The sequence below is a fragment of the Vitis vinifera genome, chromosome 13, assembly GCF_030704535.1.
Source record: "Vitis vinifera cultivar Pinot Noir 40024 chromosome 13, ASM3070453v1".
Classification (NCBI taxonomy): domain Eukaryota; kingdom Viridiplantae; phylum Streptophyta; class Magnoliopsida; order Vitales; family Vitaceae; genus Vitis; species Vitis vinifera.
Window position 1 is genome coordinate 22414066 of NC_081817.1, and position 25248 is coordinate 22439313.

Below are 25248 nucleotides of genomic sequence, written 5' to 3' on the forward strand. Positions count from 1 at the left end.
TTCGCAAGCTGGTCGGAATTAAACCCACACTAGAAGTTGACTAACAAAGTTCTGTGGGTGTTTTGTCTGCCTGGGTTTTGGTGGAGGCCTAATGACTATGGGCTTTATTAGGCTGTCTTGGGCTTCCAATCTGCGGGCTTGCCATGTAAAATCCAGCAAGTGTCTTTTGTGTGGCCCAACTTCTTACAATGCTCACAATAAGTCCTCTTGGACTGTCTTGGGCTTGGCCCACTAGATCCAACAGCATGAGGCCCACTAGGTCCAGCATGAGGCCCACGTCCAGCAGCAGCATGAGGCCCATGAGGCCCACGACTTAAAAGGGCTGAAGCATTAGGACCAAATGAGAGATCCAACATCACTCTCCTTCTGCTTTCTTCTCGCCGCACCTTAGAGAAGACCTCTCGGATGGAGGGCAACGGTCGGCGACTGAGAACCCTGCTCCTAACGTCGTCAAGCTCGCAATTTAGCCCCGCTAGGAACTTGAAGACCCTCTCGTTCTCCATCTTCTTCTTGAAGCGCACACTGTCACCCGTGCACTCCCACTCCTCTTCACAGTTGAGATCGAGATCTTGCCACAATCCCAGCATGTCGGTGTAGTATTCCGTGACTTCCCGATCTCCTTGCTTCATCTGCCAGAGCTGCGTCTTGATTTCAAAGATTTAGGAAGCATTCTCAGCATCGGAATACGTTTCCCATATCGCATCCCACACATCCTTTGCCGTTAGGACGAACATGTAAGTCTTGCCAATGGCTAGCTTCATGGAGTTAATCAAGTATGAGGTGATAAAGGAGTTTTCAGACTGCCATTTCTGGGATGCTGCTACATCGGTCGGAGGTGGTCGCCGAGTCTTTCCAGTAAGATGCCCTAACTTTCCCTTTCCATCAATAACGAGCTTGATTGTTTGCGCCCACTCTCTGTAATTCTTATCGTTCAATTTTTCAATGGTAAGATGGAGTGGGGAGTTGTTGAATGCACCGACGGGGCCCATTGAGGAGTGTATCTCTGACACTCTTTCATGGGTTTCCGATTGACTGGACTCATGGGTGTTTCCTCATTGGGCATCCATGGACGGATTAGGGTTTTAGAGCAAAACACCGCTCTGATACCATGTAGAAACTGAGAATACTTTTAAAATTCATTCAAAACTATATTTTTTACATAAACGAATCCCTATTTAACAAATACACAGAGAGCAAACAAAAAAGGAAAAAAATACAAATATAGAAAAAATTAAAATTACACAAATTACCCACAATTGGGGTCTCAATCTTACCCTAATATCCTACAAATCATCATTCAAAATTATACCAGATTTCCACACTATACAACTTTTGATGCATATAAAAACTAACCTTGTGTGTATTTCTAACATGGTTAGGTGCTTAGTGTCAACCGAAACTGAACCAAGCTTGATCACTTCTTCACATAGTAGAACAGGGATCAGACCGAAGCACTATTAATCAAACAAAACCAACTGACTGAGGCCAAGTTGGTTCTTGGTTCAATTTTTTGGTTGAGCAATTGAAGTTGCACATCAGTATATGAGGCTAAATTTAATGCACATATTAGAAGCATAAGTTATGTAAAAAGGATGGAAAGTATGTAAATAAACTTGCTAGGATAAAGAAAATCATTAGGAGGGATATAATTCATTCTAATTGCTCTACAAGTTGTGATATTTAGACTCTTCAACTTCACCATCAAGGATAAAGAAAAGTAGCAAGAACTTGGATAATGATAATTGCAATACATGCTGGGAGATTCAGACTCTTCAACTTCATTAAGAATGCCCATGTTGACACAAAATAAAATGGGTGCAGGTATGGGATCTTAGTTGAATAAGTGTATTTTGTGTTTTTTTTTTTTGATCAGAAAAGAGGAAAATTATATTAAAAGAAGAAAAGATACAAGAGAAAGAAGAGATACAAGAGAAAGAGAAGAAAACAAGAGAAGGATGAGAGGTCCTTCCTTCCCACAAAACAAAACTGAGCAAAAGAGAAAACACCCAACTTTAGAAAACTAAAAACAAAGAACACTCTCAAACTTTAAAACAAGTGTATTTTGTTTTGAACATAAATCTTGACTGTTATCAATTTCCTTTTTCATTTTCAAATAGTTATGTCAACAGCGAATGCTTATTAGAGACTTAAAGATAAAAGAGAAAAGATAGGATAAGATGGGAAGTTTTTATGAAGGACATGTATGCTTCTGATTGATCTATGATTGATTTTCTTTATTTTTTCCTCTTTTATTATATCACACGCAACTACCTATTGAGATCCTTTTCAACCAAGTCTCTGCATCCAAAAATTTGAGGGTGTGAAGGATTAGAAACTTAATGTATTTGCACCCAATAGCCTGACCTAAACACATGCAACATAGATTATGGGTAATTGACCAAACAGTTTAGTATAAGTAACATTACAAGAAAAAAGTAAAAGAATAAGAAATAAATTTATCAATCAAAAGTTACATGTGGCCCTAGCTAAGGAAAAATCATCCAAGAAGGATCTGCCAGGTGGTAAGATTAATAAGTTCACTGATACATGAATTATTTGGTTTATATTAAAGGTGCCAAAACAACAAGAGCACAGGAAAAAAAGAATGTGGCAATGACCGAAAAAAAACAATGATTACAAAAGTGCTTCAGTAAAATTTAATGGTATATCTGCACCTTTGCAGTGAGTAATTGACACATTTATTTTGGACAGAAAAGGATAAATAAGAAAATTAGGTAACATGCATAAAGTTGTGCACATTCTTGTAGTTCAAGAAAGAACTATTATTCTCCAATGTATAAAGGCCTAGGTTATGTATCACAACAAATTTTAGAATGGTAATGTACCTGATACAAAACAATGAAATGATGAGTTTTTGAATACCAAATAGGATGGATTATCCTCACAAAGAAAAAATATAACTACAATAAAAACAAAGAGAAGGTGAAGTTTAAAGCCTTGTACTCACATATAGAGTATTTAATTGAACACAAAGTGTTGGTGTTGTCTGAACATTGATCTCACTAGATCTTCTCTCGTCAGGCAACCTAGGATCCATTAATTCCTTCTTTACAAAAGCCTTAATTCCTGCTTCCTTCTTATATCGTGTAAGAATTGGCACAGGTGGAATTAAATCTTCTTTGCTAGCTGCATGGCCAAAAGCACACTTCTGAGAATATTTCAAGATGTCAAAGGGAAAAGAAAATAAAAGGCTGAAAAAAAGTATCAAGCAGATACATATGTAATGTGTAAGTTTGACAATGCCCCTAAGCCTTGGGTCAAGCAGTAAAGGATTGGGGGCAGGTTTATGGGAGGTTCCAGATTCAAGACCCAATGGGGACAAAAGGGAAAGAGAAAAAAAAAAAAAACCCATCTATCAAGGCTTGGGTCAAGCGGTAAAGGGTTGGGGGTGGGTTTATGGGAGGTTTCAGATTCAAGTCCCAATGGGGACAAAAAAAGGAAAAAGGAAAAAGGGAAAAAAAAAAAAAACCTAGCTATCAATAATTATATATATGTTTTTTAATAGATACTTAGCAATAATTATAATAATAATAATATTATTATTATTATTACTATTATTATAAAAAATTACCTATCAATAATAATAATGTGTAAGTTTGACAACTTAGAGGATAACTGATAAAATCGCAGACAATAAGGATTTCCTAAACTTTACTGACATAGAGGAATTCCAGAAAGTGAAAAAGAGCAATAAAAACAATTTTACAGAGCAAAGCTACATTAGGATTCACAAAGAAAACTAAATATGGTATTATTGAATGCATGATAAGTAATCCAAAACTGAAGAGCATCCAGGAAAGCTAGTGGAAAGAATAGTGTGACTGCACAAAGAGCATCTTTGGCCAGGCAAACAATCCCGTGTTCAAGTCCTAATCCTTCTTGGTGTTAATTTGTTCCAGAAAGGCTACCTTATATTTACCTAGAAAATATGCAAAAGAACAAGTGTGTTATGCTTATTGCAATGGGATTTACCATGAAGTTATGATATATCATAAGTCACTACATTATTTCAATCTTTATTATCCTTACATATTACAGACACAGACATAAACACATGCACACAAAGACAAAGAATCCCTATGCTGAAGAGCTAAGACTTGTTGGTGTTACATCGTTTCAGAAATGCAAACTTGTATTTACTTAGAAAATATGCAAAAGGATAAGAAGAATGTTATGCCTTTTCTAATGGGATTTATGATAAAGTTAATACATTATTTTGAACTTTTGTGTTCTTCCACACATGCCCACACACTCACACGCCCACATAGAAAGATAGAACATGTAAATTTGCTTAGAAAGTATGCAAAAGAACATGTGTGTTTTACCTTTAGTAATGGGACTCACTGTAAAGTTATTACACTATCCACACATAGAGACATATGTATGTCCAATATAATTAACTCCAAAATAAGACATATATATCAGTGCCCCTACAAGTAGATTTTAGGGAGTTCTGGAAAATCGAGCACACCATCTCCATGTCAGGATGTGGCTCGTGTCTATGTTCTAGATGGTACTGAAATTCAAAGATGAGCAACACAGTGGTTTTGGCCTGGCCAATAAGAGACCATGCTACCAGACCATACAGAGTATAGTGAAGTGGTAAGGCATCAGTTTTTGTTTAGGCTAATTATTTTTTAAAATCAGTTTGAAGCATGTGATTAAGTTGGCTTGAAGGAACATGGAAGTGCTACATTCCTGAAGAAAAACTGAAATGATATAAAGGTGAATATGCCCCTCCTAGACTAGAGAGGTTATCAATTTCATAATATTGATATCTCTGGTGAAGTCAAAAAAACCAAGAAGGGCCCTAAGAAGCATACATTGCTAGTATGATATGATTTCCAGTCTATTAGGAGCTACATCATCAACATTGCCTCCAAGAGTAGAGTTCCTTGGCAGTAAAATCACCCAAGAAGAAAGATTCAATAAATTGAGGATCCCACAAATGGTTCCTTTAGACAGAGGTATTGATAAAAAAAATCAGGAAGCTGATAGCTTGGCCAGGGGGGCATGGTTATTTTGTTGAATCTATATACAACACCAATACTGGAGTTTCCCGAGGAGATTCTGTTATTTGGATGGTCTCTTACTTCTTTTGATTGTTTTAGAGGATCTCTCACATTGTATTTTATCTCCTTTCCTCTGACCAATAAAATTCTGTTCCTATTAAAAAATGTTAAATTAAAAAAATGTAGAGTCCTTTAAGTAAGAATGGAAGATGGACTGTCTGAAGTTCTACTCACCCAACTTGTCAACAACATGACTTGCATACACTTGAAATGCATTATCAATGCCACGGAACAAGCTACTCAGTTCTGCAGACCTCATTGGAACCTTAAGAGCAAAAAACTGGTCCACAGTCTGCAACAAAAGCACATTTATAATAGAAAATATAAGTCTCCTTAAGCAGATAAATGTGTGGGGGCAAATGTACAGAAATGATATGGAGACAGATTCTAATAAATTGTTTCCAATGCTCAATGAACTTCCAAAACCCAGCCCTAAGTGAGACAATATGTATTGAACAAGGATGTAAATTACATTAAAATTACAAAAAAATTCCATCCAACATTGCCAAGTTACCTAGCTATCAATGACATAAACAGATAAGAGGCCTCCAAGATAGTGGTTGAACTGCTGCATTATCAAACCAATCCTTTTTTTATCTTCTAACCATCCAGGTGACAAGAAATACCAGGTTATTTCAGAACCACACATAAAAGCTTACAAACAAACCCAGATGGAGGATCCACATATTGGAAGCAAAAAGGGACTTTGCCACAGCACTAGATAAGTTAGGTTCCACCATTATTTTACTATGATCAGATATGGGCTTAATGAGCATTTTAGTCCTTTCTACGTAATATATTTAGACAAAAATCCTAAACCTTGATAAGGTATATACTTTTAATGAATATACAATAAGAATTAAAATAAAATATGTCGAGAAATTAATAGAAGTTGGTCCTATTCCATGTATTTCCTTTTATAATTGAAAAATAAAAATATAAGAGTATGAAATGTATGATTAAAGGTCTTTGCTAAAACAGTCAATGGAATCAAATTAGGTACAAACCTTGACAGTTGGATCTTGAGATGGATAAGTGACTTTGAAAAGTAGGAGGTAAATCCAATAGAAGATAATTGATTAGGAAGACTTGGGCATGCCTAACAATTGCCAGTAACTGTGTGAGCGAGAAAGAGTGACATAATCGAGGTTCAAGGTGATAAAGAAGGACAAGGGGACTGCTAAAAAATTACATAGGTTGAAGTACGGAAAGAAGACATGATAGCTTCTAATCCAACAGAATATATTGTCCAAGAGACAGTAGAATGGTGAATGGGGATTGAAGTAATTTCTCCAAATAGTTGGAACAAAGAGTTTCTTAGCTGAATTTTGGCGTCTTTTCCCTAATCTATCAATGAGTACACTTTTTTTATACGTCATTCAACAAACTAAGAGAAGTTTATTTTAAAGAAAATACACATACTGATTGTGCTAATATTTTATATGTAAAGCCTTATAATAGAGATCACAATAACATCGTACTTAATTACTTAATGAAAAAAAAAAAGATAAAAGTAACAAGGAAGTTAACCTGCCTCAGCTCTATAACTTAGACCCAACTGAACAGGTTGCAAAAAGCCAGGCCAAGTCAAGCAATTCTGGGTGTTTGAAACTTTTATCAGATGTAGTTCGTCCATCCATTTGTCAGTCCTGTTGGTTTGATTTCCACTGCTACTGTTATATTTTTAAGGGACCTAAATATTAATTTCTCAGCACTTAATTTAAAAAATATTTATGCTCCCACCAAGGATGTCAGTAAGCATAAAACTATTGTTTGGTTCATCCATAATTCCACATCTTGCAACAAACATACCAACCATAAAATGCTCAATATAAAAATTAAATAGGGACATTGTTTTCTCCAGCATTTTTCTTGTACAAAAATTTCCTTTCTTCTTATATAATACAAGTATAGTTTCTCATCAAAAAGAATATATGTGCATATTTACACACACACACACACACTCATACCTCCTCCACAATCCTGTAGACTTCAACAATTGAATTTGCATGCCGTTGCTGAGGTGATATTGGATCCCACCGCTGTAAACGAGTTTTTTTAGTATAGGAAACAAGACATAGTATTTTAGATATAACAAACATGTGGAAAGATGAGATATCTTTCAAAGGAAACCAAAATACAAACACTTAACAGCCATACAAACTAGTGGATCACATACCCAACCCACAACCTCAAGGAGGGTAAAAGTCCCCAACAAAGACACCAGCTAAAGACAATCTACTTCAGAATTATTTATATGTTGAAAGAGAAAAAAGGAAAGCAAGTTCCTGGTCCCCCTCTTACCATGAAGCATAATAAATGAGGGAAAACCCAACATTTCCCTGGATATACCTGCATTCTATTGTGCCACAGGGCATTTATTTCAGAGACAAACATAGATATTATGAATTAGAAATAGCATGTTATGCTTTGTATTGGAATTCTGTTGCAAGAATTCGATTAGGGCTGCATTGCATCTGACAAGTTGCAAAGACAAAACTACATCTTGCACAACATTGAAGACCTTTGGAATTGTCTATAGACACCAGGGTTGCATCACATCTGAAAAGTTGCAAATGCAAAGCCCCATGTTGGACAACATTTAAGATCTTCAATGTTGTCAAGACACTTTCAGGAATGATATGCGACCTAGAGATCAGAGATCCATATAACCTAAGTGGACTTCAGCTTGGAACCTTATGAAGTTATGCTGCTGCTTCTTAAATTGGTGAAAGAAGAGAAACTACCATAGTTTGCTTCATTGAAAATTTGCACCAATCATAAAAAGTACAGTTTAACCAATAGATCAAAGATGCAGTTTCTTATTTATTGACGTTGCAATGCTCATCAAGACCTACATTAACAATCCAGATGCCAAGAACTGCAGTTTCTAAATTGAATTCAATCAGAATTTTTCCCAATTACCTGAAGCTAGATAGATTTTACTAAAAACCTCATTGTTCGAGAGAAAAGGAAACTTTGACTTTTGAGACATGTTCTCATTAAAATAAAAAGGAATGAAAAGAAAACCTGGCACTCATGAACTTGAATGTGAGCATGAGTTTCTATCTAATTAGATTTGACCTAAAGCTGGAGAGAAATTTTCCAAAAAACCTCATTGTTAGAGAGAAAAGAAAAGTTTGACTTTTGAGACATGTTCTTATTAAAATAAAAAGTTAAGAAAAGAAAACATTGCACTCATAAACTTGAAAGTGAGCATTTAAGTGAGGTGCCACCATGGTGCACAGTGTAGCCCAAGGTTTCACAAAACCAATTTTGATGATAACAAAACAAAGGATCAATATTTAATCCTTTACTTGAAGTGATGATCTGGTAACAAATCATCATCAAATTTAAGTGTTCAAGAAGAAGACATACATTCAAGGGATCAAAATCCTTTCAAGCAAGAAACCCAAGCATTCAGAGGGCTAGAATTTTTTCAAAATGTAAGGCTTTACAAGGTGCAATTAAATGGTAGTTTTCTTCATGACCTTTAAAAGAAACCTTAGATCTTAATATAAATTCATCCATTAAATGTTTTTCAAAATTGACAACAAAATAGGAAATTGAATTATCATTTTCAAAATTACTTAAAATCTCATTCAAGGTTAAAAACAGTATTCTAGCATGCTTTTCTAAGATGTTTTTCAGCTTAAAGAGAACATTTAAGAAAATCTAAATCTGTACATATCAGTAAGTGTTGCATGGCCAGGATGTTAGGTCAGATGGTCAATGAGTCCCCTTGGTATGGCACCTCTCCATGGTTGGCCTTTGGCAGTGCATACAAGATAAGGTACTGGTTGAGTAGTTCTGCTCAGCAGTCACCTGCAGCTTGCATTTAATACTAGCAGCTAGTAAAATGGTAAACCAGGCAATCAACTGGTAGAGCGAGAAATTGTGTCTAACGGTTAATTTGTGCAGAAACTCCATATTTAAAGCTCCAAAATTCCATCTATGAATCGCCTACCACCTGCCTCCCATTAAGTGATTCAATCTTGGGCTGTTAAGTTTGTTCATATTGCATTTACTTCTTATTTGCATATTCCCGTTAATTGCACCTTTAAGAGTAGCTATCCTTCTACTTGTATTCATTCCCTAAGCTAGTTCTTGTACTTCTTCAAATCACCATCCATTTGTACTCTATGAGGGAGTGCTTCTAAGTGAGGGACAATCGCTTGAGGGCACATTTACTGGTAGCACCTTAAATCAATGGTATATGCAAGGACTCCTTGCATTGAAGGATCCTAAGCATAACAGAGTTCCTCAAGGCTTAAATTGGAGGTTGAGGTGGTCGACATATATGGGAATGTGCCGAACCACCTTATATCACATGTTTGTATTCTCTTTTCTATTTCTTCTCTTTTAATTGTTCTATATTTATATCCTTACACATTATCTTGTAAATTGGGAAAATTTTGAAAAAGTAACCACCACCCAAGAGCAGGCCAACAAAGAGAAAAGGCTAATAAAAAGGCCAAATAAAAAAAATAGGCCACCCTAAATTATCTAAAAATTCTAAAAAGGGTGTTGAGCATGGACTCAAGGAAAGGTATATTCCTATTGTTGAATGATTCTACATGAACATTGTGAATAGCTAAAAATTCGGTCTAATTTGGATTATTCAATAGGTAATGTCAAGGGCCACTACAATTTCTAAGTACCTGTCATAAGAGAAAATATAACACTTTACATGGCATAACCAAGTCCTCAGACAAAAGCATAAGAACTTCCATAGAAGTTATGCTGCATGGATTCAGTTGTGGGTATGTGCCTAGAAGTCCGATTTTTCACACTTTTAAATTTTAGGATATAGGGACTCGACTAAAAAGTATCTCAATAATGAGTATGGATACTCTAATACTGCATAAGTAAAAAAAAATGAAATTTCAATTAGACATCAATCAAAAGAAATGTTATCCTTAATAAAATGTTTCCATCTTCTCTTTTATCCCTATCTTTTCCCTCTTATCCGTACATATTCTTTTAAAATTTAATTTCCAATAGACTCATTTCTCAATGTAATTATCTTCTAAGGAAGTTGAAACCAAAAAGAGAAAGCAATTAAAATCAAAGATTTCTATACAAAGCAAAATAGAAGTAGTCAACAAAGATCCCATTCCCACACTCATGTCTCTTGTCAACACAAATATGCTAGGTGAAGATAGAGAGTCCAGGTATCATGGTATGGAAGTAGCTTAACACTTGATAGTTCATCAACCATCTTATTAGTGAATTAGTCTGATTAGATTAAGTTGACAATTTTATTTCACTCATCCTGATTTAGGGCTTTGTATATTTCCTATGACTTATGCTCGTTTGAAGATTCAAGGTTACCGCAAAATCAATCAAGTATAGTACAAGTATAGAAAAATATGAAAAGGGTAATGACTTTTACAATTAGCATAAAGCGAACTTTGGGAAATTAAAAAATTGAACATTTTTAATTTAATTAAAAATTGGATTTGAGACCAAGTGCTCAAGCGCCCAGATTGCTGGAAGCACTCAAGTGCACTTATCCAGAATTTGAGAATTCAAAATCTAGATTTCCATAATTCATAATTTCCAAAGTTTTCTATTCTTCCATATTTTGGCAAACTTGTTTTGAAAAATTGAGATTTTGGAAATAGTCCAAGTCCACTAAGGTTTTACCTATATATATATATGCCTTAAAATTTCAATTTCTTCTTGATGTGACAATAGCCTAAAAGGTCATTACATTTTTCATTACCCAAAACTCTCAAAGGTTTTTGATTTTGTTTTTGGGTTTGTGAAAGAGAATCACATCCCTTTAAAGCATTGAGCAATCTACTAAGGAAGACGGTAGTACTACTTTGTGGATGTGAGGTTAGGTGTAGATATTGGGTGTAAGTCTTAGGGAGTAGTAATCGCTTGGTGAATGTGTGTACCTAATTCTTCATAGTTGGTGAATTATAGCTCTACGGTATTTGACCCCATGGATATACATCCATAAAGTCTATGGGAGGCTTTATGTGTGGTTTTCCATGTAAATCACTTGTATACGTGTGCAACTGGAATTCTTAATTTATTGATTAACTATTCAATTAATTAAAGTGTTCATAAAAATTAAAAATTTGGAACTTTTGGGTAACTGAATAATAGTTACCTTTCCACCATCCTTTAGGTAGTTCCACGACCAAGATCATAAACTTTCACATCTCATCAACTTACTTAAGCCTCTAGCAGAATAAGACATCCATCCTACTAATGATCAAGGAGTCTTTTTTTATGAGAAGATTAATAGCTCACTACCTTCCACCCCAACATAAAATGAGCCTTTCCTAAATCTTCCAATAAGGCTATAATCTCATCCTTAATGGTCCACCCACATATTGTTGGCCAAAGAGAAAATAAGGAGTATATTACCCATATAGTCTCCAACCATCCCCTAAATACCAATCTAATTTAATTACTCATGACCACCCAATGAAGCTTAGCTTAACGATACTAGTGGGTGTAGGAATCAACTGGCATGAGATAAACCTAATAAAAACTTTACCCTATGGTTAGCTTGCCAAGATGGCTTAGTTGGTTAGGGCAAATGTTGGGATGTGTGATAAAGGGGCATGGTCTTGGGTTTGAATCCTACTACTGGTTAAATATCTTGATATACCCAGTGTTGGTTGTTGTAGGTGTCGTCAACACCCCAAGCTTTGGTTCCCCATAGAGAGTCCTAAGGGTTTGGTCATGAAAGGTTCCTTAGTTAAGAAAAGAGAAAAAAAAAAAAAAAAAAAAAAGAGTTTACCCTATGGTTATTTCGTTCCTCAATCCATCATAGCAATACTCAATCCCACCAAAATCTTTATTGACAAACACCAATAGATAAATAAGAAAAAGGATCATGTTCTACTTTCTACCAACTATGCCAAGTCATCCTTCATCGAAGATTCCCTATCCTTTCCAACCAGGCCACCTACATCATATGTAAGATAGTACACACCTGAAGCATTCTACTTCAACACTCTTACCAAAACTCTTGAAAGATATTATCATCTCAGAAACTTCATTGAGCCATCTAATGAATCCAAGCCAATGAAAACAACCCCTACCATAATGCAAAGGGCAAAGAATAAAGAAATGATATATTATTTCTCTATAGCAACAGATAAGCACCTATTAGGGATAAGGAGTTTAGAAAGTACCTTGATTTAAATCATGTCAAATCAAAGGGTTTGGTCAGTAATGAAAAGACCTTAGTCTGAGTATAAGGAGATCGGTTATATTTTTTTTTTTGATAGGTAAAGGAAAATTTCATTAAAAGCCAAAGAGGCTAAAGAGTATACACGGAGTATACTAGGGAACAAAAGAACAAAAAACAACAAGGCAACAAGCCTGTCCCTTACTTGGTAGCTAACCAATCTACAAAATCAATTAAAAGAAAGTGTGTTCTTCTATATACACCCTAGCCCAATTCATAAAAGTGTACAAAAAAATAGATTTAATTTCTTGGTCATTCCTCTCAACATCCTCAAAGGCCCTCCTATTCCTTTCTTTCCAAATGGTCCACAACAAGCACAGGGGGGCAGCTCTCCAAGCTTTCTCCCTTTTCTTGCCCACAAAAGAACCATGCCATCCCAAGAGGTTCCTCTCAACAGAGGAGTGCATCACCCATTGCACCCCAAAAAGGGAGAAGATCAGAAGCCATAACATTCTAGCCTTCTCACAAAACAAAAGAAGGTGATTTGTGGTTTCCTCTTCATTTTTGCACAGATAGCACCTGTTGGGGATGTTCCAACCACTTCTCTTTAGGCAATCAATGGTGAGTAGCCTGATCCAAGCTGCCTCCCAACCAAAGAAGCTAGGCCTAATTGGAATCCAAGGCGTCCAGATAACTCTAGCCGGGAAAGGAGGTCTAGTGCCCCTTGAGAACGAGTCATAAAAAGACTTGACTGAGAAAGTCCCATTCTTGTTCTCTCTCCACCAAAGCAAGTCATCCACTCCTCTTTTAATGGTCAAAGGATGAAGCTTACTTAACAAGCTTTCTACTTCCCCCACCTCCCAATCATTTAGGTGTCTATTAAAACATAGCCCCCAACTACCCCCAACTCCATCCTCCTCCCAAGCCTCAGCAACCCATCCTTCTTTGTTGACTGATAAATTAAACAAGTTTGGGAAAGCACCTTCCAGAGATTGATTTTCACACCACAAGTCCTTCCAAAATTTCACTCTAGTACCATCCCCTACGATGAAGTGGGAGTGAGTTCTAATGTTCTCCCAACCATTTTGATGGTCTTCCAAACCCCCATACCATAACGGTCTCTTACACCTTGGGAGCACCCCCCCTCTTGAAGGTCGTACTTTCCAGTGATAATTTGCTTCCATAAGGGATCATTCTCATTAGCAAATCTCCACAACCACTTCCCAAGTAAGGCCTTATTAAAGGTAGCTAGGCTGCGGGATGCCCAGGCCTCCATCCTTTTTAGCAGCACAAATAATCTTCCAACTCACCAAGTGAGGTCTATTCTCTAAGGCACCTCCGCCCCATAAGAAATCCCTTTGAATATTTTTAAGCCTTTCACACACTCTCTTGGGAATCACAAAGAGAGAAAGAAAGTAGGTTGGGAGGCTAGAGAGGGTGCTTTTTAGCAAGGTAAGTCGGCCACCTTTGGAGAGATATTTTTTCCACAGAGAATCTTTTTCTGAATCTTTCTTCCACTACATTTCACACCCTAGTGGATTTGTAAGGGGCCCCAAGGGGGAGACCCAGGTAGGAGGTGGGTAAACTCCCAATCTTACAACCCAAGACCGGGGCAAGAGTCTCCATAGGAACGCCTTCACCCACTGGGATGGCCTCACTTTTGCTCAAGTTAACTTTTAACCTTGAAATTGCCTCAAACCACATAAAAGTCTAGCTAAGATATTGCAACTATTTTGCATCAGCGTCACAGAAAATCAAGGTATCATCAGCAAACAAGAGATGGGACACAATTGGCCCCTCTCTTTCTCTTCCTCCCACTTTGAAACCGGAAATAAAGCCGCCATTTCTTGCACTTGACAGCAATTGGCTAAGAGCTTCCATGGCCAAAAGGAAAAGATAGGGGGAAAGGAGGTCGCCCTGTCTCAAATCCCCTAGAGCTACGAAAGAAGCCCAAAGGGCTCCCATTGATAAGGATCGAGAAGGTAGCCGTAGAGCAGCACCATTTTATCCAATTGATCCATCTATGCCCAAATCCCATCTTGGACATCACAGCCATAAGAAGGAGGAGGCCTTCTCAATATCCATCTTAAGGAGGAGGCCCGACATGTTGTCTTTCAATCTAGAATCAAGGGCCTCGCTAGCAATTAGAACATCGTCTAGAATTTGTCTCCCTTGGATGAAGGCTTGATGAGAATCAGAAATCACCTCCCCTATCACCAATTTCAGCCTATTAGCAAGGACCTTGGCAAGCAATTTGTACACACTCCCTACTAGGCTGATTGGCCTGAAATCCCTTAGGTCTTCGGCTCCTTCCTTTTTAGGAATGAGCACAAGGAACGTGGAATTTAAGCTTCTTTGGTAGGTCTCATGGAGATAAAACTCTCTAAAGAACCCCAAAACATTTGATTTCACAACATCTCAACAAAACAACCATAAGGCCATTTTGAAACCGTCCGTGCCTGGGGCTTTATCACCACAGTAGCTAATCAAGACTGAAAAAATTTCTTCCTCAGAAAACATCACATCTAGGCTGCTGGCCGAATCTTCCCCCAGCACCTTAAAGTTTAGGCCATTAATACTTGGCCTCTAATCCCCTGATTCTGAGAGACACCTCATTCTTTGATTTCTTCATTAGAAGAGAAAGACACCTCATTCACTCTAAATTTTGATAGGAAGTTCCTCCTTGCCCTAGCATTGGCCATTTTTTGGAAGTACCTTATATTTTTATCACCTTCTCTTAAACAGATTTCTCGACTTCTGTCTCCAAGAAGTTTCTTCCAGAAGGGCCCACTTCTTGTAGTCCTCAAGAGCTAGCCTTTTAGCCTCAGCCTCCCCAGGAATAAGAGAGTTCTCATTCTCCTTGGCCTCCTAACTCTGTAGGTGGGAGAAGGCCTCTGCTCCATTGTACGAAGCATTACCTACCACCTCCCTGTTCCATTTCTTCAAATCCTTCTTGAGCGCTTTTAGTTTCTCAGCAATGCAGTGACTACTATAGCCTTCAACAAAGTAACCATTCCACCAACTCTTTACTAGGTCTTTGAAACCTTCAATCTTCAGCCACATATGTTCAAAATAGAAGGAGCTTTTTCCTAATGAGAAGCCTCTAGCTTCTAGGACTATGGGTTGTGATTAGAAACCAGACGAGGGAGAGCAGATTGAGTAATGGCAGAAAAGCGGTCCTCCCATTGGTTTGAAATCAAGAAGCGATCCAATCTAGAGGCAACCTGAGAATTCAAACCCCCTATCCAAGTGAAAGGGCCTCCAGCCAGAGGAAAATCCCTCAGCCCCAAATTCCCTATCACCTCTGAAAATCTCCTCATTTCAATCCTGAGTCTTGGAGCATTCCTTCTTTCCTCTAGGAATCTTACAGCGTTAAAGTCCCCTCCTATGCACCAAGGGTCCTCCCAAAGACCACAGATGGCTCCTAGCTCCTCCCAAAAATCTTCCTTCTCACTACCAATCACTAGCCCGTACACTCCAGAGAAAATCCAAGTAAAACCATCAGCACAGTTTTTGAAACGAATAGAGATGGAGTACCATCCACTTTCCACCTCCAACTTCTCCAAGACTTTATTATCCCAAAATAGAAGAAGGCCTCCTGCGGCACCCCTAGCATCCACTGATACCCAATTAAGAAATCTTCCTACACCCACACAGTTTACCATTTGCACTAACATTTCTTTCACCTTCGTCTCCATTAGGCAAACTAAATCTGGTTTCTGGTTTCTCACCACACTCTTGATCAGCTTTCTTTTCTCAATATCATTAAACCCCCAAACATTCCAACAAAGGGTTTTAATTCTAATTAATCAACTGGAATCAACTCCCAGGAGCTCTGGTCGGTTCTTTTAGCTAGCCCTGATGTCCCCTCATAACTAACTAAGCATTCCAATCTTTTTAACTCTCTTTCAAAACAGGTAGAGCATGATTTTTTCTTCTTACATTTCTTGCAAAGGGTACTACTACCAATCCTCAACTTCAATTTCTTTAGCAAGGCCAGAATTTCAACTTCATGCCCTTCGACAAGCATTCCCAAGACTTTGCTAAAGTGGGTTAGTTTGGAAAACTCCTCTTCCGACCACCCTTCTTCGCAAGGAATTTCTGCCGACAATTCCCCCTGCTTCGCCACATCACAATCCACCAAAACCAACGCCTCATTTTCCAAAACAAGACCCAGGGCATCAGTCAATACCACCGTCGACCCATCTCTGAGCATCATGGACAGAGGATTTAGCGATGCTTCAGCCTCCCTTGGCGACGATTCCACAAGACCGAAGAAGGATCCCCCTTCCCTCTCAATCCCCAGAGCCTAGAAAGGAGTAAAAGAAGAAGAGTGTTCCCCTCTCGAAGAGTTCGATGGAAAAGATGGCTTACCTTGAGAGCTGTGGGTTTTGGCGGGGAAAGAAATCTCAGCTACAGTCGACGTTGTCGCTTCCATCCGAGGAGTCCCAATGGTGCAAGGAGTCGGTGCGAAGGCTCTTTTCCTCAGACACGACGGGCACTTAGGGCTTCCTTGCCCTAAATCACTGGAGGGGGCAGGGGCTTTAGGCTTAAAAGGAGGCCCAAACTTAGCGGAGACAAGGGCCTTCTCCAGCCCAAGCCCGAAAGCCTTAGCATAGGCCAAGCCCGAATGGGCCCTTGCAACTGGACGTTGGCCCAAGTCCATAGAGGCACCTTTGCAAGCCTGGGCAAGGCTCTCAATAGCTTCGGTTATACAAGGAGATCGGTTATATAAAATCTTATGTGGTCAAATTCACTTTGTATACATCTCCTTGTATAGTGAGGGAGTTCAGTTATATTTTGATAAGTTTTTGTATCAATGGGAAGGATTCTTTATCCTTCTCATAAACCTTTTACACTTGATTAACACTTTTTTTTTTTTTTTTATCAAAAAAATACTGACCTTCTTCCTATCTGCCAACCAAACAATGGACTTTAACTTTGAGCCAAACATTAGATTTCTAGATTACTTTAGGTGGGATGAATAAGGGAAGATGCTTGTTATTAAAGAAAACTAAAAAAAAGATTCGAAGGCAAATTGACTCTTCTAAAAAACCAATATCTCTCCTTAAGGGTGGAATCGAATAATTGAATATTGTCTAATAAAAGAGGGAAAAAAAAAAATCTTTTTCATCTCTTAGTCATTAGGGTTTTAAAAAATAAAAGTTTCAAGAATGGTAATCATTTGAGAGAATGCAAAGACTGTTAATGGAGGCTTCTCTCCATCTCAAGATTCAGGAAATGGAGTAAGGACCAGTATATAGGCAACTTGATCTAATGGGTTGACTTGATAATTGGTTTGGATTTATTGTTAACTTTCCAAAATGATTGATGCACTAGCCATATCTCATTAATTTGGTGAGAATGCATGACGACAAATTCATGGTTTTCTCTCTTTTCGATGCAATGAACTTTGCCTTATTGAATGAAGGACTCCCTTGTTTGTTAGATGTGGCTTCGCCTCCCCCTTGTCTGCTTTAGTGCATATGGAAGGAGCATAACCTAGGGAACTTTTGAAGGAGCATACTAAGGATCTTTAAAGAACTAGAGTCTGTTTTAAAGCTGAAAGCTTCTTTCTTAGGACATTGTTTCAATGGTCCATGGTTTCTCTCAAGGTGGGAAATTTCTCTTTTTGGATTTGTTGGATATTCTCTATCATTTATTCCCAAGTGTTTCTTGTATACCACCTCCTCTTCCCCCCATCTCGATCATTTTTTAACATATATTGGAACATAAAAATCATATCCTTTTTGTTGAATATAGCTTATTACAATTGAATCTTTTTTCCTTTTTATCAAAAATCAGGGCACAAGACTTGTCAATCTTGAGTAGTAATTCCACCGTCCATCGCTCTTCCCTTGTCATATATTTTGATTGTTCAAATTTTATATGACCATTGTTTCAAGAATGGATCGACTATCTATCACTCTATAAGGGCAATGGTAACGGTGAAAAACTAACTCTCCTAAACAACTAGGATTATCATTTTTTTTTTTTTTTGACTTCTTTCTCCTAAAAAGTACTAATTTTTTTATGTTAATAAAATGAAAAGTTCATAACTTGCTATTAAAAATTAATTTGTATAAGACAGGTTCAATCATGTAACAAAACATGACCAAGTTTTCCATACCTGAATTGAGATTATATCATATTTAAATCCAATTGACATTTCATAAAAACCACTCTTCCCATCATTCTAAAAAGAAAAAGCAAAAAGAGAAAAAAAAAAATAGCATACGAATAATACCACAAGATGTAGCTTCATGCACATGTAAAATGAAAACTAGAGTAACTACCTCCTGTTGAATAGCCCGTTCAACCCAACCTAAAACTCTTGCCAGCTGTGCATTGACCCAACGCATCACCAAAGTTCCAGATATTGTTTCAATCTAAAACACAAAAGCAAAACTGTGAAAAGATGTACCAGATAAATCTAATATGAGGGTCAATAAAAGGACAACAAAATGATGAACACATGTTGTAATCATGAAAGAAAAAAGGAAAAGCTGGTCATTCGAACATTGTACATCCAAGAAACACATTTAAGAATGAGATCTTCAATCATCTGTACATTTACAAACAGATACATGGATATGCAGGCAACACAACAAGGAAAAAGGAATGTCTGCTGGTAAAAGAACATGCATACAATCAATGGCAATTTCACTGAGCCAGATTTAGCTAGCATGCTTATTAAATTGTATTAGTTTAAATAACGAGCAAGGTTACTAAGATAAAAGACAATCTAAGAATTGAAGTTTAGAGTGCATCATGAAACAACGGTGTGAACCCAGTTTGAACCAATGCACTTGAATGTGGCTGATGTGTGAGGAACCAGAAAACCCATGCAATTGAAACTTCCATGGAATGAGGTGCCATTAAGGAACAAATTTTTATCCATCCACATATAGCAAAAACATTTTTCTTATAAACAGATAAGGTTGGCCGCTTAGGCAAATACAATCACCCATATCAGTAATGAAACACAGATGTATGCATTGTGCAGAACATAGATTAATAAATACAATTCACGTGTCAGGAAGGTGCTACACAATCAAGCAGTTAAAATGCATCTTAATGATCACATGCTTTACATGTATGCAATTGGCCTCTATTTGAGCAATACAATTCCTGCTAAATGAGCTGAGCTAAAGATTGGAAATGCTGCTGCCTTCAGAAAGGAGAGGCAAGCAGAAATGAGTGAAAAAAATCCATCAAGAATTGAAAGAACAGAAAAAGAGAAATAAAAGAACAAAAAACCAGTAAGAAAGGATCTGTCAAATGTTGGACCAAGTTTCGGTCCATGTCAGTCAATATCTTTGAGGATTTTAGAACAAGTGAGATTTTATATTTTAAACCAATTGGGATGACATTGTTAATCTTTACTACTACAGCTTAATAAGTTGCATTAACAATTTTGATGTGTCATTAGTTTCAACCTTGAAGATTCAAGGTTCTCTTTCCAGAGCTTCCTCCTTCAATAATTTAGAAACAAAATTACTTCACTATAAAATAAAAAAGTAAAAAAAAAAAAAAAAAGCTATAGGCAATCCGAAGACAACTCTGACCTGGTATTGTGTTAATTTTCTGCAGTAGGCATCTGCAGTCCCCTCTTCGCAGGAAGTTGTGATAACTGCTATTATACACTGCTCAAGACTATCAGCTGCCGGAAATACAGATACAACATCCTCCGTCAGATGTTCAGCACCATCAAGAAAAGGTTTCTGGAGATAAGATGCTTAATTAGGTTCAAGTACTCAAATAGAAGCATACCAAAATGCATTAACAAGGGCGTATTCCAAATAACAACCTAGTAGAAACTTACCAATTTGTTCCCATAAAGCCTGTGAAGAAGAGATGCTGCAACAAAAGTTGCTTGTGGATTTCTGCGAGATAAAACTGGCATGTATAGGGCTGTAGCTTTATTTAAAAGTTTCTTGGTCTCTTCTGCAAGCAATGCCAAAGGATGTTCATGTGTTGTGTCTAATGTTTCAACAACCTGCAAAATCTATACAAATAAAAGGAACATTACAAGTCATTTCCCTTACCCCCAATCTACAACAGAAAATCAAGTTGACAACCCTTTAAAAAAAAAAATTGATGTGAGAAGCAAAATTACAAGGGCATAATCAATATTGATTCTTCAACTTGATGGGGAAAAATAAATTCCAAGTATTATACAAAAACATAAAATATAAATTAGTATGACCTCTCTGCTCCTCTATAGTGTACTATGTAATTCAGGCAGGCCCAATATCATTTAATTACGTCAATTCCATTCCCATTTCTTTCTTCTTTGTTTTCTTTATGTCTTGTTTTCTCATTTATACTTTCTTCAAAACCAAAGCACAAGTACTGGCACTAAAATAAGAGTGCATGGTTACATCCTAAAGATGGTGTAAACAATTGAGGAGAAAAGTACCAGTTACTTGTTTCTAAAATGTGTATGACAACTTCCATTTTAACTTCTACCCAAGTATTCTCCTCATTTTAAGGTAAAAATCTGTGTGAGTGCGGAAAGAAAGTTTCTAAACTTCCCCTCCCTCCCACAAAATCCTCTCTTTTCTCATCTCCCCACCCTCTGGCATGAACCAAATGAAGGAAAAGTAAAACTCTCTCTTCTCTTCTCCTGTCCCCTAACAAACAATAATCATCCTCTTGCATGGACCAAATGAAGGAAAATTAAAACTCTCTTCTCTTCTCATCTCCCCTAACAATAATTAGATGAACTGAGCCCAGATAAAACAGCAACTGCTCAGTTTGTTTAGTAAAAAAATAGTTTTTGTATGCAAATAAATCATTAATATGGGCATATAAGGAATCAAATCCATGTGAGTTTTTCAATTTCTCACAATGAAAATACAATATTTTCATTTTATACATAAATTTCTTCTTAAGCCTCAGTTATCACCTTAGTAACTGTTCACCAAAATAAGAATATAATATGTTGTATCAGCCACAAAATCTACCACGCTCAGCCATAAAATCACCTACCCTTGCAAATGCATGCTTAGTGGATGATGACACATATGCTTCTATCTGCTCCTGATCTGTAACCAACGTCGATTCAATTGCCTGCAAGAAAGATTGAGATTAACTTTCATCATTTTATGCTTTAAACAATAAAACAATGTGCATACAGTTTCAACTAAACAAAGTGGGTGGTTCATCTTTGTTTCCTTCAAGCTTTATTTGGAATGTGAATGTACAGCCCAAGATTAGCTTCTTCGCATGGGAGTATACGTGGGGCAAAGCCTTAACCTTGGATATGGTCCAGAAAAGAGGATAGGCCTTGGCAAATAGATGCTTTATGTGTCTTGAGAAAGAGGAGAACATAAACCATCTTCCTCTTAATTGTTCAAGAACAAGGGTGTTATGGGATCTTCTCTTTGCTTTATTTGGGGTGTCTTGGGTTTCGCCTTCTTCAGTTAGAGAGACCCTTCTAAGTTGGAATGGTTTTTTCCTGGGCAAAAATCGTAAGAAGGCGTGGAGAGCTGCTCCTCTTCACATTTTCTGGATGGTTTGGAAGGAGAGGAATAGATTGGCTTTCAAGGATGAATCGTTGTCAATTCAGATACTGAAACGCTCATTTATTCTTACTTTCTGGGCTGAGGCTAAGTTGTTCATAGATGATTGCCCTCTAACTATAACTAATTTTATTGATTGGTTAGGTTCTAAGTAGGTTTGTGGTATTGGGTTTTCTTTGTCTTTTGGCCTTGTTGAAGGCGGGTGTATAGGTATTGTATACTTAGAGTCGCTATTTTAGCGTCTCTTTTTTAATGAAATATTATTTACTTATCAAAAAAAAAAAAAAAAAACAGTTTCAACTAAACGAAAACGCGAACTGGGAAGCAAAATGTGTAATTTTGCCAAATATTTGCTTCCCCAAAAGGGAAAACAGGATATTCTTTTGGAAAAAGGACAAGGATAATTAACAACTCACAAAATTTAAAAATTTATGATATGTGCCCACAGGGAGGAACAAAAAACAAGGTTAGACATACCCCTACTGGTTCTTCCAAAAGAAGTCTCCGAGAAATCATTGCTACTGCTACTATCTCCTCCATCATCACTGACCCCTGTGAAGTATATGGAAAGTATTACATCATTGAGTTGAAAAAATAGAAGCCTAAAAGACAAATCAATAATTCAGAAGGTAAAGATAATAAATTTCAAAAATATTATATTCAACATTTAATTAAAAGAAAGAAACTTTAACCATGAACATGAGACTGTCCCTTGAATTGTAGGTCCTGATACAAAGTTAGAATTTCTCAAAAGCTTGGGAATCAAATGAAACTTATAGATATCTAAGAATATGAAATGATTTATCCTAGTTCAAACTTCAAGTTTCAAAAGAAATATCCTACCCACATCTTTTCCTAAATCAAGGTACACTTTTTTTTTATTTATTAGAAACGAAGAATACTGTATTAATAGCAGTAAAGATACAAGAGAAGGATGAGAGGTCCTTCCCTCAAAATACAAAATCTGATCAAAGTAAGAATACACCCCTCTATAGAAAACTATATACAAAGATAATCCCCAACTATCTCAAGTTAATATAGAAAACTTTTGAATCAAGGTACACTTGAATACCTTAACATTACAAATTAATAAAAGAGAAAGCAATTGGTCAGCCTTTAACTGTCTACCTGAGACTTTCTCTTGGCCAATAGGTCCTAACACAAGGCTAAAATTCCATTAGAGCTTGGTAATCAAATGAAACTTATATATCTAAGAATATGAAATAATTGCATATATTTCAAACTTAATAGATGGTTAAGTTAAAGGACCTGGGTTTTCAAGTAGTTAGAATGACCTCATTTTCAAGAGGAGCTTCTCTTATTGGAACTTGGGACTTATCATGTCCTTTTTGCTACTTTTAAAAGTAATGCTTATATGCAATACTGTAAATATATTGGAATAGAAAGTGTCCAAGAAGAGCATTATTCACAGTTAGATCCTACCACAAGATTGTAGCTTTAAGTACAACCTTCTCTTTTCCATGAAAGGAGATTTGATTCCAAAGTGTCATCAAAAGTTAGCTTCTTTCCATGGGAGATAATGTAGAAGAAAAACCTAATGGTTGATTAATTATAAGACAACTAGAATATCTTTAGTAGATGTTATTTGTACAAAACAAATGAGGAAACTACAAACCATATTCTTATTGATTATGGATGGTCTTCTAATTTCCAATATGTAGTTCATCCCATATTTGGATTTCTTTTGCACTTCATAGGATAGAAAGAGATGTTTTATCAGGTTTAGAAGACACTCTTAAGGAAAATAGACGCAATATTTGTTCATGTTCAGAAGACAAATATCTATGTATATATTTGTGCATGTTTTGGATCATTATGAATAGAGAGGAATCGAAGATCCTTCCACAGTTCAAAGTAATTAATTTTAGCTATCCTTTTTCTTCCTTTTTTTGGATAACCAGGGAACCTTCCATGGCCAAGTCCTTAGGACTTTCCATGGAAACCCAAACCCCGGGGTGCTGACCACTACACAACAACCAACACTAGGTAAATTCAGGGTATCATCAGTGGCAAGATTCGAACCAAGGACCATATGCCACTTACTAGGACAACGCTTCTGAATGTTCGCCCAAACCAACTGGGCTACCCTTGCAGGTAGCTATCCTTAACACCATATTCTTGTGATTTAAAGCATGGTTCAAAGTTGTGGCATCAATCATGACTTGGAAGGTATTGAGGCACATCGATCTCAGTACCTTGCATTAATAGTAGGCAATATGCAAAATATGTCAATCCTCTCCTCAAATCATATATACCATACCAAAATCTCTATATACTTTCTTATATACCTAAATGGCTAATCCTCTCTTCTTAAGACTTGGTACACAATGCCCACCAACAGCAATCAACAAATCATCACTAGAGACGTCGTCACTTAGCTTTAAGCATCATTGAGGATGTCACTGAAAGGAAAGCTAACTACAATCGAAAATATAGCCATAAAGAAAAAACCCAAGCCATTATCAGAGATGTTGCTGATAATAGGGAAATCTAATGCTTCGAGGAAGGGATAGTCAGGGCCAGCACTGGACCACTACCTCTCAAGTTTCAATCATTATGAAAGCACAGACAATGGGCAATGAAGAAGAAGAAAAGGAGGATTTTGTGCCCTAACTCAGATTCATCCCTAAAACTCAACTGAGTCAAGTGAGTCATTTCAAGAAATTAGTCAAGTCAACTGATTCAAGCCAAGTCAACACCCAAGTGTTACAAAATCATAACTCGGGTATTGGTATTGCCTTGAACTTGGTCGAGGCAATACGAATCAGCCCAATCGTACTAGACTCAACCAATACTTTAAACCTTGATCTAAAGTTTAGCGATTGATGTAGACATCAATATTATTGATTTCATTGAACCAGATAATTTATGCTTTTCTTTTTATCCTATTAGCATAGATCACCTTTTATACTTCCCACATACTTGGGTTGAACCTCATTTTTGTTTGCAATTTTTTTTATAATTATTTATGAACACTAATTTGCCCATCAAAAAAACCAAAGAATAAAAATATAGTCATATGACCTCTTTATGTCTAAAGTATAACCCAATCTCAACTCAAAATAACAACAATGATGCAACTCATGCATGTATGCACATAACACATATCTAGATAGAGATCTCAAACCATTATGTATAAGAGACATTTGTGGGAGAGTTCCATTCTTGGAGATAAAAATGCCTCCTTGAGTGAAAGCATTAGATATCTGACCTAGTGGCAGTTTGGAAGGGATAATCACCCAAGACATCATCCCACCCAATTGAAAGAGTATATCTCTCTGCATCACACCTTCTGGTAATGGATAGACACAACTGACAGTGAAAAAACACAACTAAAAACAAACTGCCAATCACACCTTAACTTTAAAATAGATGCACAGCATGTCTGTGAGCACATGCACAGTGTTTTCTCATGCATATACCAGTCTAAACTACGGCAAAAGCACAACAG

At 36.9% G+C, this 25248-nt stretch overlaps 1 protein-coding gene across 2 annotated transcripts in view; it reads right to left on the reverse strand.

Annotated features, from left to right (window-relative positions):
* Positions 1-25248, reverse strand: part of LOC100248009 (protein unc-13 homolog) — a 66820-nt gene that overhangs the window by 17022 nt on the left and 24550 nt on the right. For both annotated transcript variants that reach the window (XM_002262814.4, XM_019224363.2), the window contains exons 13-20: positions 22254-22328; positions 21244-21324; positions 20075-20257; positions 19818-19973; positions 18546-18638; positions 7064-7135; positions 5268-5385; positions 2969-3147 (exon numbers count right to left, since the gene is read on the reverse strand). In XM_002262814.4, the coding sequence (XP_002262850.2) occupies positions 2969-3147; positions 5268-5385; positions 7064-7135; positions 18546-18638; positions 19818-19973; positions 20075-20257; positions 21244-21324; positions 22254-22328 (957 nt within the window). The remainder of the gene's footprint in view (positions 1-2968; positions 3148-5267; positions 5386-7063; positions 7136-18545; positions 18639-19817; positions 19974-20074; positions 20258-21243; positions 21325-22253; positions 22329-25248) is intronic.